This window comes from Drosophila rhopaloa, unplaced genomic scaffold (genome assembly GCF_018152115.1).
Source record: "Drosophila rhopaloa isolate 14029-0021.01 unplaced genomic scaffold, ASM1815211v1 contig_218, whole genome shotgun sequence".
In the NCBI taxonomy this organism is placed as follows: domain Eukaryota; kingdom Metazoa; phylum Arthropoda; class Insecta; order Diptera; family Drosophilidae; genus Drosophila; species Drosophila rhopaloa.
Window position 1 is genome coordinate 540593 of NW_025335104.1, and position 13521 is coordinate 554113.

At 41.2% G+C, this 13521-nt stretch overlaps 2 protein-coding genes across 2 annotated transcripts; both read left to right on the top strand.

Moving 5' to 3' along the window:
- The first annotated feature begins 387 nt into the window (after positions 1–387).
- LOC108043136 (probable cytosolic Fe-S cluster assembly factor GL21135) lies at positions 388–2160 on the top strand. The gene is made up of 4 exons (XM_017121699.2): positions 388–514; positions 573–665; positions 726–1383; positions 1436–2160. The coding sequence occupies exons 1-4, from the start codon at positions 452–454 to the stop codon at positions 2050–2052; spliced, it is 1431 nt and encodes a 476-aa protein (XP_016977188.1). The 5' UTR covers positions 388–451; the 3' UTR covers positions 2053–2160.
- Positions 2161–2287: 127 nt separating this feature from the next.
- On the top strand, positions 2288–3784 carry LOC108043137 (transmembrane protein 53). The gene is made up of 3 exons (XM_017121701.2): positions 2288–2763; positions 2826–3186; positions 3256–3784. The coding sequence occupies exons 1-3, from the start codon at positions 2459–2461 to the stop codon at positions 3628–3630; spliced, it is 1041 nt and encodes a 346-aa protein (XP_016977190.1). The 5' UTR covers positions 2288–2458; the 3' UTR covers positions 3631–3784.
- Positions 3785–13521: the final 9737 nt, after the last annotated feature.

Below are 13521 nucleotides of genomic sequence, written 5' to 3' on the forward strand. Positions count from 1 at the left end.
TCCGCAGACTGGCAACGCTATGGAATTTTCTGGTATTTTCTACGTCGATCTGAGTACCGACGTGAAAAAAAGGCACGACGAAAAGTGAACGCCAGCTGTTTGCCTCTCGCTCTCTCTTATGACTGGGTATGGTTTTCGTTGATCTGAGTACTAGGTTTAAACATTTGTATTATGTGTTGCGTTATAAGGAAATCACTTTTTCTTCTACATATTCGGTATGTTTACATTTTGTATGGCGATCAGCTTTTGTAACAACTCTGAAAAGCGGCTGTGTGAGGAGCGTATTAAGCTTCATTGCAATAAATACTGTATGCTGGCGTGAAAAGGGTATTATATCAAAAAACATCGATATTTCAAAATATTTGTATAATATTAATATATTGATAGTTTGATATTTGTGCCACCACATTCATTTAATAACTCCGGAGGGGATAAACTGTGTTTCTAAGCCATGTCTAGGTTTAGTGGTGCCTTACAGCTCACCGATATAGACGATTTTATTACGCCTTCACAGGTTCATTACAACAGAATACGAACTTGTATAAATATAAAGAAATTTATTTGACCCTCAGGAATGCATTAAACCCGTGCCCATAAATAAGGTGAAGTCGAAGACTGGGGCCAAAATCACTGTTGAGGGAGATAGCTGTTATGAGGAATCTGAGGTGGGTGTACAATTCACCCTACTTTAAATTATTATTTTATAATTAGAAGTCCTTTTGTAGAGTGGAAAGCAAAAACTTGAGAAGGTGGAAATCACTCTTCAAGACTGCCTGGCTTGCTCAGGGTGCATCACTTCCGCAGAAGGCGTACTCATCACACAGCAGAGCCAGGAAGAGCTTCTTAGGGTCCTGCGCGAGAACTCTAAAAAAAAGGTTACCGGGGACTGCGAGAACGTGCTTACCATCGTGTTCACCGTGGCTATCCAGCCTTTGCTGAGCCTAGCCCATCGCTATCAAATCTGTGTGGAGGATGCTGCACGCCATCTAACAGGCTACTTTCGCAGCTTGGGAGCCGACTATGTTCTGTGCACCAAAGTAGCGGACGATTTGGCGCTGCTAGAGTGTCGAGAAGAATTTTTAGAACGGTACCGTGACAATGCAAACCTAACCATGCTAAGCTCCTCTTGCCCGGGCTGGGTGTGTTACGCGGAGAAAACGCACGGGAACTTCATACTGCCTTACGTTGCAACTACCCGTTCGCCCCAACAAATAATGGGGGTGCTGGTGAAGCAGTTCCTGGCCGAGAAGCTTAATATTCCTGGATCGCGCATCTACCATGTGACCGTGATGCCCTGTTACGACAAGAAGCTTGAGGCCTCCCGAGAGGACTTCTTTAACGAAAAGAACAACTCACGGGACGTGGACTGTGTAATCACAGCAGGTTGTTATTCAATCATGATTTGTCTTGTGATCAATATACCTTCTTTTTGCAGTCGAGGTGGAACAGATGCTGACCGAGGAAGAGCGCACTCTGTCGCAATACGATCTCGATAATATGGACTGGCCCTGGTCTGATATAAGGCCAGACTCCATGGTGTGGGCCCACGAGACGACTTTGTCTGGCGGTTATGCAGAACACATATTCAAGTTCGTTGCTCATCAGCTTTTTAATGAGACAACGCCAAAAGAGTTAGAATTCAAACAGCTCAAAAATCGCGACTTTCGGGAGATTATTCTTGAAAAGAATGGCGAGGCCGTCTTAAAGTTTGCTATTGTCAATGGCTTTCGGAACATACAAAACGTAGTACAGAAATTGAAGCGGGGAAAAGGGGCGAACTACCATTTTGTGGAGGTCATGGCGTGTCCCTCAGGCTGCATAAATGGTGGTGCACAGGTGCGCCCCACCACCGGGCAACACGTCCGCGAGCTAACAAAGCAATTGGAGAATTTGTACGAGAAGCTTCCGCGGTCCCAACCCGAAAACGCCTTAACAAAACACATATATAGAGAGTTTTTAGACGGCTTTCACACTGAAAAATGTTATGAGCTGCTTCACACCAGTTACCATGCTGTGGAGAAGCTTAATACGGCGTTAAATATTAAGTGGTGAATGTTTTGTGTGGCTTTTTTTTTTTTAAGAAAGTTATAGTAAAGGCAAATAAAATTAATGCGCATGACCCACCAACTGGCGAGCACATGCGGCTGGAAGCGGCAACCACAACGGGTTGTTTTACTGGAATGCAGCATGTTGCTGTCGCCAGGCATTGCAGCTGGAGCACTTGGCCAGTGAAGGAAAGTCATTGTCGGTTGAGGCTCTGTGCTGCGTAAGAAAATCAATGGGCTGAAGCAAGCAGCTTAAATGGACTGCAGCAACCGTTTACATTCGAAATCGGAAACAGCTGACAAAATCAATAAATCATTTACCGTATTCTGGCAGTAGTCTTTGTCTGACAAAATAAAACGAAAAATTCAAATTCAACATTCTCCTTATATAGCTCTACAATTAACATGTCAAGATGTCGTCTTCGCCATCGCATCCTTATGGGCTAAAAGCGGACGACATAGCCAACCAGCAAGAACCAGCTACGGCCACAATACACACCAGTGGGCGTCGGTCGTCACCCAGGCCCCTACGACCAGAGCGAAAGGACTCTTTGGAGTACTTTATAAAGTTCCCTAAGCCCTCCTCAGAAAACGATTTTGCACTGGTCAACACCAACGACAGCGAGGACAACAACGTTCCCATCGTAATGCTGCTGGGATGGGCGGGCTGCCAAGATCGATACCTGATGAAATACTCAAAAATCTATGAGGATAAGGGGTAAGTTAAATGTGAAAGTCGATACACCAATAAATTTATTCGTCACGACTCGATATTTCTAGTCTTATAACTGTCCGATATACTGCACCAGTAGATACACTGTTTTGGAAGCGAACTGAAATGGTTCCAATCGGAGAGAAAATCCTCAAGCTAATTCAGGATATGAATTTCGATTCCCACCCCCTAATATTTCACATATTCTCGAATGGCGGAGCCTACCTGTACCAACACATTAACCTAGCTGTGATTAAGTACAAGTCTCCGCTTCAGGTTCGCGGCGTGATTTTCGACTCGGCTCCTGGAGAGCGTCGGATGCTGGGACTGTATCGCGCAATTACGGCCATCTATGGGCGGAAAAAACGCTGCAACTGCTTGACTGCACTGGCCATCACCATCACCCTGACAATAATGTGGTTTGTAGAGGTTGGCCAAGCTAAATATTATATGATAGGAACCGACCGTCGTTGCTTATACTGATCTACATTGTTTCAGGAATCAGTTTCCGCCTTTAAAAGTCTATTTGTGCAATCGTCTCCGGTCCACCCCAGCCCATATTGCGAGTTGAAGAAGGAAACCAATAAATACCCACAGCTGTTCTTATACTCCAAGAGCGACATCGTCATCCCATACCGCGATGTCGAGAAGTTTATTCGGCTGCGGCGTGACCAGGGCATCGAGGTATCGTCGGTATGTTTTGAAGATGCCGAACACGTAAAGATTTATACCAAGTATCCTAAACAATACGTTCAGAGTGTGTGTAATTTTATAAAAAACTGCATGGCTATACCTGCTCTGAATGTGGCGTCTTGTTATGAGCTAAGTTCGCCCACGGAAAACCCATATAGGTCAAACCTTAAGTATGATTAGAGGGCAGCGCACTATAAAAAAGCACAACTAAATCAGTCACGGAAACATACGTAATATAGCTTTTAAACCAATATAATAATATAAAATTTAAAGCGCTTAAATGTAGAAACGATTTTGAAAATTATTAAAATAAATACATATGTGCATACATTTATTACTCCAGATTTAGCAACATAGCAGGGAAAAATTCCTAAAAGCCCCCTACTTTTCGGAATCTATGTATTTTTTATGACCATCATTACGAATAACTACAGTGACAAACATAATTATTGGCACAGCAAGCATGTTAAACTTTGAGGCTATTTTTCTTCTTATAATATGCTGATATTAAAATAAAACAAAATATTTTTAGATAGAATCATTAATTTTATGTTAAATACAAGTGACTTCATTAATTTATCTTTTATAAATAATTTATTAAAAATAAAAAACCAAAGAATGGACCAAATTTGCCTGAACAAAATTATTGGCACACTTGGGTTTTAATTAACTATTTTGTTAAAACTTTATCGATTTGGCCACTTTTTTTTTAATTATCACATTTGCCTCTATAATCTTAATGGTATAATGATTAATTTTATAGCTAAAATTGTTTTAGTGCCTTAAAATAAAGGAAAAGTTGTTTGACTTTACAAGGTAAAAATAAAATCAACCGCATGTGTCCAAAAATTAAAATTAAATAAGCAGGATCAATGCAAATCGAAAGTCAACATTGGGGAAAGGATGCCCAGAAGCCATTTTTCCCATTCGGAGTCCTTTGCTACATTTTAAAGGACCCACGCAGTTGCGAAATGCAGGGCACACTGGCTAATCCATGGCTTTGAGAGGCCAGGAAAGCGTAAGGATCGTATAAAAGGACAATGTCAACCCCCAGATCTTCTCAACACGTATCGAAGTTGATGATGAGAAGGACTTTTGTAAGGATATTCACCCAACAGCCTTTTTTTAGGCCCTGCATGATGGTTTCTACAAGAACGGCTGTTTGGCTTTTGTTTTGTTTACATTTTTTAGGACACTTGTTTTGAATGATATGTTTAATGAGTTTTGGTTGATTTTTTTTTTGATTCGCAGTGTAATTTTGTTTAATGTTGTTATTTAATGATCTAGTTATATATATTTTTATGTTTGCTTATTCTTGAAAGTCGCCGCTTGATAAATATACATATGTACATATAATAATTTTATAGTTTTAATCTTGGAAAATAACAAATTGTTTATCCACTATAAAGTACAGACAAAAAAAATTTGAAGTGATTTTCTTAAATTTATATTACTATTTTAAATCAAGAAGTAAACTTTTAATGATTTTTAATATTAAAAAAAATTATAAAATTAATTATCATTAAACATAACATTCAAAACAAGTGTCCTAAAAAACGTTCTTGTTTCTGTACCCACCCCTAAAATTCAATCGTCGGTAGGCTATGCAGGCACCATACGCTCGCAGAACAACAACCAAAGCTGATTTGGTTTGAAGTTTTCTGAACCACTAAGCGCAGACACCGACTGCGATGTGCCCTGTTCCTATCTCAGTAGATTGATTTCTATTAATTGGAATACATACATATATGCAAAATATTTTTTTGCTACCACTGATTTGAATTTGTAAACCAAGATGAAATATATGCTGAAATATTAAAAATATACTATAACATATAATATTCTTATTTTTATCATTAACCCAATAGTGAATACGCCCATATTGTTAGGGTACCAAGTCTGAAAAGTAGCAAACGACAAAATATTCTTGCTGCATCGAAATGAAATGATCGCACACATGCACCCCTGTATGAGAATGCATGAACACGCATACATACAAAGCCCAATTCAAGCGCAGGCCAACCTTCTTCAAAATGCGCGTCTCTGCGACTGAACGACCGAACTCGAGCGCGAGCGTCAAAATAAGAATTAGAACGAGAGCGAAAAAACCCGAAGGCACACGAAGTGTCGGGGCCTGCCCATGATACAATAACATAAGGTAGTCTCGTCGGCAAATTTTGGAACCCTACTATTAAAACAATGAGTGCGAGTGAAATGGCACCTGTTTAGTAAGTGCGAGCAGAGCGACAATAGAATGTGTGGATTAACCCTTAGATGGTTCAGGGGGTTTTTTTTTGCCTTTCATAATAAAAGGAGTTTAATTTTTTTTTATAATTTAATTTTTAATAATTTTGAATTTGAAATTAGGCGTTGTTTTTGCCTCTGAATACTGAGTCTTTTGTTGAGATTCTTAATTTTAAAATATATTCTAATCTTAAAATAGCAAAGAATGTAAACGAACCTTTAATAATCGCAGCCGAAAATGTTAGTATAAGTTTAGACATAAAAACTTATACTAATATTTTCGGTGCGATTATTAAAGTTTCTTTTACATTCTTTGTTATTTTAAAAGTATCACAGCGATTCCTCCCACAGCGCTCTTTTTTCCAAACATTTCGGTGCCTTTACGCCATCGACGTGTTTGCGGCACACATTGCAAAATGTCATGCTGCTCAAGGGTTAATTTCCTAAAAAATTCGTCCGCAGACAACCTTTCCCTTCGAAAGACGAACACGCACTGACCAAAACCCGAACGTTTAGACAGCCGACGAGACTACCTTATGTTATTGTATCATGGGCCTGCCGATTCCAGCACTGGGGACCCCCGAGCATGATACAATAACATAAGGTAGTCTCGTCGGCAAATTTTGGTACCCTACTATTAAAACAATGAGTGCGAGTGAGATGGGAACTGTTTAGTAAGTGCGAGCAGAGCGACAATAGAATGTGTGGATTAACCCTTAGATGGTTCAGGGGGTTTTTTTTTTGCCTTTCATAATAAAAGGAGTTTAATTTTTTTTATAATTTAATTTTTAATAATTTTGAATTTGAAATTAGGCGTTGTTTTTGTCTCTGAATACTGAGTCTTTTGTTAAGATTCTTAATTCTAAAATATATTCTAATCTTAAAATAAAACTTTTTTATGTCTAAACTTATATTAACATTTTCGGCTGCGATAATTAAAGTTTCGTTTACATTCTTTGTTATTTTAAAGGTATCACAGCGATTCCTCCCACAGCGCTCTTTTTTCCAAACATTTCGGTGCCTTTACGCCATCGACGTGTTTGCGGCACACATTGCAAAATGTCATGCTGCTCAAGGGTTAATTTCTTAAAAAATTCGTCCGCAGACAACCTTTCCCTTCGAAAGACGAACACGCACTGACCAAAACCCGAACGTTTAGACAGCCGACGAGACTACCTTATGTTATTGTATCATGCCCCCGAGTGAAAAATTTTGTTACCAAATTCGTTGTATGAAATGACCAGTCTATATGTTGTATGGTTAGTGCTTTTTGCAAGCGAACTTTCCTTTGGGAAATTCAATGATGAAGCGTGCAATGTTAGCGGATTTAAGTATTTTACAGACGATGCGGACATAAGATCGTGGGCTCCTCAAGCCCAGCTGATTTTAAGTGTGCATAATCTAAAATTTTTGGGCTAACAATATACATTTTTTGCAAGTGAAATGGAAAGCATAAAGTTCTTGACTGCCATAATCAATATTTAGTTTCTAGCAAATAGGCTCTTGAATAAGTGACCATTGTCGACTTGCAAATTTTAAAACTAATAAAAAATTATTAAAAAAAAACAAAGACATTTTTGAATGGAGTTATTTCAAGTTGTCTTTGTGGACCTTTCTCTTTCTGATGACCATGGTCCCCAGAAGCGGACGATTCTATGGTTTCACCTTATTCCATAGATTTCTGTTGAATTTTCCTAACTTCATGTATTTGGTAGTGGGCAATAAAATGAACTCTACGGTGTCGCTTAATCATTCGTCGATGCTTAGGCATCTAGCAAGACTTAACAGGGGACTATAGAAGCGTTCAGTTTTCCCGTTAGGTGTTATGGAACTGCATCATCCTGGGACGGCGCCGGCTAGCTCCGGAATCCTCAGGGCGGAGTACACCCAATGTCCCTACAGCTTCCACAACATTAAACATCGATTACTATCGACGTCTCACTCTACAAATACTAACATCTCTAACAACGAAAAAGTAAACAAGACCAAAATAAACAAATCGGGACAAATATGACGGAAAAGTGGCATCAGATGTGGCTGCCTCAGCGCACTCACCCTTCCTGTGGTGCCCATAGTGTCGCGAGGGAGGCACCACCCATCGTCAGCGGCCGAAATTACTGCCAGGCGGTCTACGACCGGCCCATCTCCCCCAACAGGTAAATAATTTACTCCATCATTTTAAACTGCCTCTTACGATTAAATATTTACAACTTATATTCATTTCAGGTAAGGATGCTTCTTTATATGCGTGACCCTAAGCGCACCAGCGTTTTTAAAATAAACTAAAGGGTCACAGCAGTAGTACCGACAAGGTCGGGAAACTAACTACGGTCGCCGCGGAACCAAATCTTCGCGCAGGCTTTGCTGGGACTGCTGCACCATTTGGGGCCACCTAATCCTGGGGAGCTCCGAGGGATGAGAAGGGACGTGCGTAAGTATATAGACAAATTCCGATGGACCTGAGTGTTTCCCTCACTTTTAGGGATTCCCGCGACCAAATTTGCCGAACCTAACGGGGGGCGAGAAGGACGGACGCAGGTAAATCCGCATCAATTTGACAACAAAGGTAAGTACAACTAACAAATTACAGATTCTTAGATTAATAAGTATTTGTGTGTTGCAGGTGTGGAGTTGACGGACCGGAGATCGGTACCACGCCTTGGTTTGGCTACTGTGGACCGCGACGTGGGAGAGGCCGCGTGGTGAAGGAGCACGGTCCGGGTCGCGACGCTGCGCTGCTCGGGTTGTACGTGCCCGGAACGGACTCACCGAGGTAACTTGGAATTTGGTTGAGGTTAAATAACCTAACTGCCTGCGGCTGTTCCTGCTGCCGGTGGCTGTTGCTGCTGCCGGCGGCTGTTGCTGCTGCCTGTGGCTGTTGCAGCTTCCGGAGCAGAAGGGGCGCCACTTCAGTAGGGGTTGCCACCCACCAAATTTTATTGATACCAAAAACGAATACCTCCTTATTTCTTCCAACCGAGTCCAACTTGAAATGCAACATAGGAACACCATGAATTAAATGAGTAATTTACGAGGCCTAGAAAAATTACTCGGTTCACCTCAAATATAGCTTTGTGTTTAGGAAGTTCTTTAATAGCTTTTACCTTTATTGTGTCGGTTGTTACACCATTACGAGTTAATATAAATCCCACAAAACTCACCCTTTTCTTAAAGATAGGTGGATTGTGCTGACAGCTCTTGTTTGCATAGAACGGTCTCTTTAGAACCCAATTTACGTGCTTGATGTAAGAATTCTCATCCTCTGGAAAATTATCATTATCAACGTAACAGAGCATAACTTGCCGAATTTCTCTCTCAGAATATGGTAAATAGTTCTTTGAAAGCTCCTGTCCGAATTTCTTATACAAGGGTAGCCTTCAAACTCATCCTTTCCCCTATTTACCGAAAAAGAAATTTCTCGCGGTCGCGGTCTGCGAGCATAATATGGTAGCCAGACTTGAGGTCAAGCGTTAAAAAGTACTTGGCTCCGCCCTAATTCGCACATATCGTTGAGATGATTGCCATGCACATGTTTCTCTCAAAGTTTATTACTATCCGCACGCGGAAAATCGGCTTTGACAGTGCCTTTCTTTTACATATTAGCTTATTAAAAAGGCTTTTGTATTACACTATTTTTTAACAGGTCCTGAATTTCGGTGTTGATGAAATCAGGATATGGGAACTATTAACCATATATAGGATCTTCGTTTACCGTTCTGATGGCAGCTTCCAGTGAAGTATTGTACGGTATGAACTCATTGGGATCCGCGAAAGCATTTATCCTGACAGTGAGCATTTTTAGGAATTCCTGTTTTACTTAAGGGGGCCCATCTGAGGATTCTACAGTAGTGAAGTTGACATTAGCTCAAGTGTGGAATTAAATTTGCTAAACTTCAGTGCTCCATTTAAGTTGGCACAAGCAACGCAAAGAAAAGTTATACCCCTGTCTGTTTTAACAATTCGATGCCTGTTATTCCAAAGAATGAGGATAAGTAAGGTAGATATAAAATGTTTAATAATGAGACAAGACATTTATACGTGATTGAAGTAGCGCCGCGAACTGAATGAACGGTATTGGGTACCTACCGGGCGGCCAGCTCTCAACCCATTATGTGGTCGGATGAAGTTATTGGAGGCGGCAGTATCAATGAGGGAATCTTAATCCCCGCTACTCTTCGTATAATGACGTTTAGCTGGGAAAAATAATTTTTGAGAAATCATTTTCGCCATTGGCGTCATCGTCAATTTTTAGGCAGTACTGGGAAATGTCATGATTAACCCTTTCTGTTTCCTTGGACCGTAGGTGGCGGGACTTCTGTTCTGATAAGCCTTGTGTGGGTACACGTGCATTTTAGGGTGGGTCAGAGAGTTTATGCATTGAAAAGGGACGATTGACGTTTAAAGGTGCGATGATCCGGAATGGAGGGACGGCCCTCCTCCCTTCTCAAGAACCTAGAGAAAATCGGCCAGGCAAAATAAAATTCAGCTTAAATTTTTAATTTTATCCACATTGTTATTGTCTTTTTGTAGTGGTAAGTAATATATTAAATATTTAATATTAATATTTATTATTAATTTTTTATTCATTTATATGCACATTATTTCCATATTAATATAGACATAATTTTTTTATTGCACAATAAGTATTATCCCTGAGTTGGTAAATAACACCAACATACTTTTTTTTTTTACATTATTAAATGTTTGTCATTGAAAGCGCGTAAATCATAGTCGCTTAAAAATATTTTTTTTTGTTTATACACTACGATAAAGTAAACTTATCTGAGAATGGGGTAAGGTCGATGTCTGAAAACTTTTTAAACCTAGTCAGTTGCAGATCCGGAGTTGCAGCACTGCAGTATTGCAGGGTTAGAGTACTTACACCCCAAGTGCTTGTCTTCTTTGTTAAGCGCTGTTGGAACGGCACGGTAATATCTCTCAGAGGTGTCTACTATGGGAGTTAATTGGTGTTAAGCTCCCGCTCTTTCTCTTTTCGTTTTACCTCGTTTCGCGGTGCCTAACATTAAAGTTAATCTGTGTTTCGCTCCCGCTCTGTCGCTTTCCATTCTCTCTCATAAAAAGTTTGTTGAGCTAACAAGCCTATTTGTCGACTATTTTAAAACAAATCACAAGGCGAGATAAATTCAATACTTCAGTTTATTAACGTTTATATGTATGCAAGGGCTACGGGCTTTGCGAACACCGCAGCTTGCAATCTACAACAACAAAATGTATGCTCTGCCGACGGACCGTAGGCGTTAAGAGGCGGGCTCAGACTGAGAAGTCCAATTAATAGAGAGATAAGAGGAGCCGCTTAGAAATGAGTGATTCTGACTCTCTATTTAGTTGGAGTGGTTTGCCGCTGCGCTCAACATACTCCCCCCGTTGGAAGCCTGTCTTTCAACTTCATCATTAATGGTCAGTAGGCACAACTTATTAACAGCTCTCCTGATGTCATACGTGGACGTTTTCAGATCAGCAACTCGGCAAACGCCATCTCGTCCAGGAATAAGTGCGCTCACCCTAGCTAAGGGCCACCGCAAGGGAGGTAGATTTTCATCTTTTATCAGAACTACGTAAGGTACTCCTTCTGCCATCGGGACCAGAATAGTTGCTGCAGGTATGTTACACGCTGCCAGCCATCCAAGCGGTTGTAGTTGAGCTTGGTTAGATCGGGCTCAATGATAGTAGTAGAAGGGCCACCAAAAAGTAGGTGGGCAGGAGTCAAAACATCAAGATCATCTGGATTCTCTGAAATGGATTGCAAGGGGCGAGAATTAATGATTGACGCAATCTGACAAACCAAAGTGCGAAGCTCATCAAAACTAAGCGTTTGGCGGCCAACAGAGCGGTAGAAATGGTGTTTGGCCGTCTTGACTGCTGCCTCCCACAATTCGCCAAAGTTTGGTGAGAGAGGCGGAATAAATTGCCAGTCGATTCCCTCCGCCAAGCAAGCTTGATGAACAGACTGCATAAGAGAATCGCTAAGCAGCAGCCGCTTCAAATCCGCCAACTCATTTTTTGCTCCTACAAAGTTAATATTATTGTCCGACCAAATTTGGCTAGGCTTTCCACGTGTAGAAATGAATCTTTTCAAAGCACTTAAAAACGAAGCAGTTGTTAGATCCTTGACAAGCTCTAAGTGCACAGCCTTGCTTGTAAAGCAGATGAACACGCATACGTAGCACTTGATGGGAGACCTGGTGCGAACTTCTGATTTGTAAAGGAAAGGTCCACAATAGTCGACGCCAGAAACAGCAAAGGCCCGTACGCACTCCAAACGTTCCTTCGGAAGATTAGCCATGATTGGTTCCAGAAATTTGGGCCTGGCCCGGAAGCACTCCACACAGCCTTTCAGTACATTTGAGACCGTTCGCAGTCCTCCAATAGGCCAGTATTGTAGTCGGATGCTTGCCAACACAGCGCGCGGTCCTACATGCATAATGAGCGCTAAGGTGAGTGGGTGACGACGTGGCACTATTATAGGATGGCGAGCCTCATACGCAAGTGTTGAATTTTCGAGGCGTCCACCAACTCGAAGGAGGCCACATGCATCTATCAAGGTCAATAGCGAAGCAATTAAACTTGATTTCTTAACAATGCTATTTGAACGAAGCTCCTTTATATCCTCCCATAAATGAGCCAATTGGACGCCTCGCCAGAGCATATATGCCATAAGCGGTGAGAAAATTTGTAAATGTACGCGAACACGCGCTGCATGGAAGGGAACAAGTTGCCATACTTGGATTTAAGGGTAACATCAACGTGAGGAGACTTGACCATCAGCACCTGTTTACGTAACTCGAGGCTCTGATCGCCATAATGCAGACGCGTAGGCCAATCCTTGCGACCACCAAGTAAGAATGGTGGGCCATAAAACCAGATCTCAGAAAGCGCCAGTAGATCCGGAGTAGAGCCCCTGGACAAAACGTCGGCAGGATTCAGTGCAGTCGGAATAGGATGCCATTCCATATTAGCAGTCAATTCCTGTATAGAAGCCACTCGGTTTGCCACGAAGACGTTGAATTTGATAGGCTCATTACCGATCCAGGATAGCGCCACAGAGGAATCACACCAGCAGTGAAAAGGACCATTGAACATACCCATTTTTATACCCTTGCAGAGGGTATTATAATTTTGGTCAAAAGTGTGCAACGCAGTGAAGGAGACATCTCCGACCCTATAAAGTATATATATTCTTGATCAGGATCACCTCCTGAGTTGATATAGCCATGTCCGTCTGTCTGTTTCTACGCGAACTAGTCTCTCCGTTTTAAAGATATCGAATTGAAACTTTGCACACACCCTTCTTTCCTTTCCACGCAGTATATATGTCGGAACGGCCGGGATCGGCCTCTGCTGTTTGTTAAGTTAAGAAGTTGGGACTCTCTATGGGTATTATATTGGGCCAATCAATCCGACGTACCAAATTTCATAAGGATCGGCCGACTATATCCTATAGCTGCTATATAACTGATTGATCGGAAATGCCATAACTTTGGTGTTTGTAAAGTTAGGAAGTTGGGATTTTCTATGGGTTTTATATTTGGCCAATTAATCCGACCTACCAAATTTAATAAGGATCGGCCGACTATATTCTATAGCTGCCATATACATAACTGAACGATTGGAAATGCCATAACTTTGGTGTTTTTAAAGTTAGAAAGTTGGGATTTTTTATGAGCATTAAGAATGCATCATATGAATAATTTTGGAGAATATAATTTGCAGAATATTCTGCAAGGGTATTTCAACTTCAGCTCCGCCCGAAGTTAGCTTTCCTTTCTTGTTATAACTTCATTCATCAGCTTGGCTAGTAGCAGGGCG

Excerpts from the sequence above, each read along its gene's own strand:
- LOC108043136 (XM_017121699.2), top strand. The coding sequence starts at position 452 with ATGTCTAGGTTTAGTGGTGCCTTACAGCTCACCGATATAGACGATTTT. Across the intron at positions 666-725 it reads GCTGTTATGAGGAATCTGAG|AGTGGAAAGCAAAAACTTGA; the intron begins GTGGGTGTACAA and ends GTCCTTTTGTAG. Across the intron at positions 1,384-1,435 it reads GGACTGTGTAATCACAGCAG|TCGAGGTGGAACAGATGCTG; the intron begins GTTGTTATTCAA and ends TTCTTTTTGCAG.
- LOC108043137 (XM_017121701.2), top strand. The coding sequence starts at position 2,459 with ATGTCGTCTTCGCCATCGCATCCTTATGGGCTAAAAGCGGACGACATA. Across the intron at positions 2,764-2,825 it reads AAAATCTATGAGGATAAGGG|TCTTATAACTGTCCGATATA; the intron begins GTAAGTTAAATG and ends CGATATTTCTAG. Across the intron at positions 3,187-3,255 it reads CAATAATGTGGTTTGTAGAG|GAATCAGTTTCCGCCTTTAA; the intron begins GTTGGCCAAGCT and ends ACATTGTTTCAG.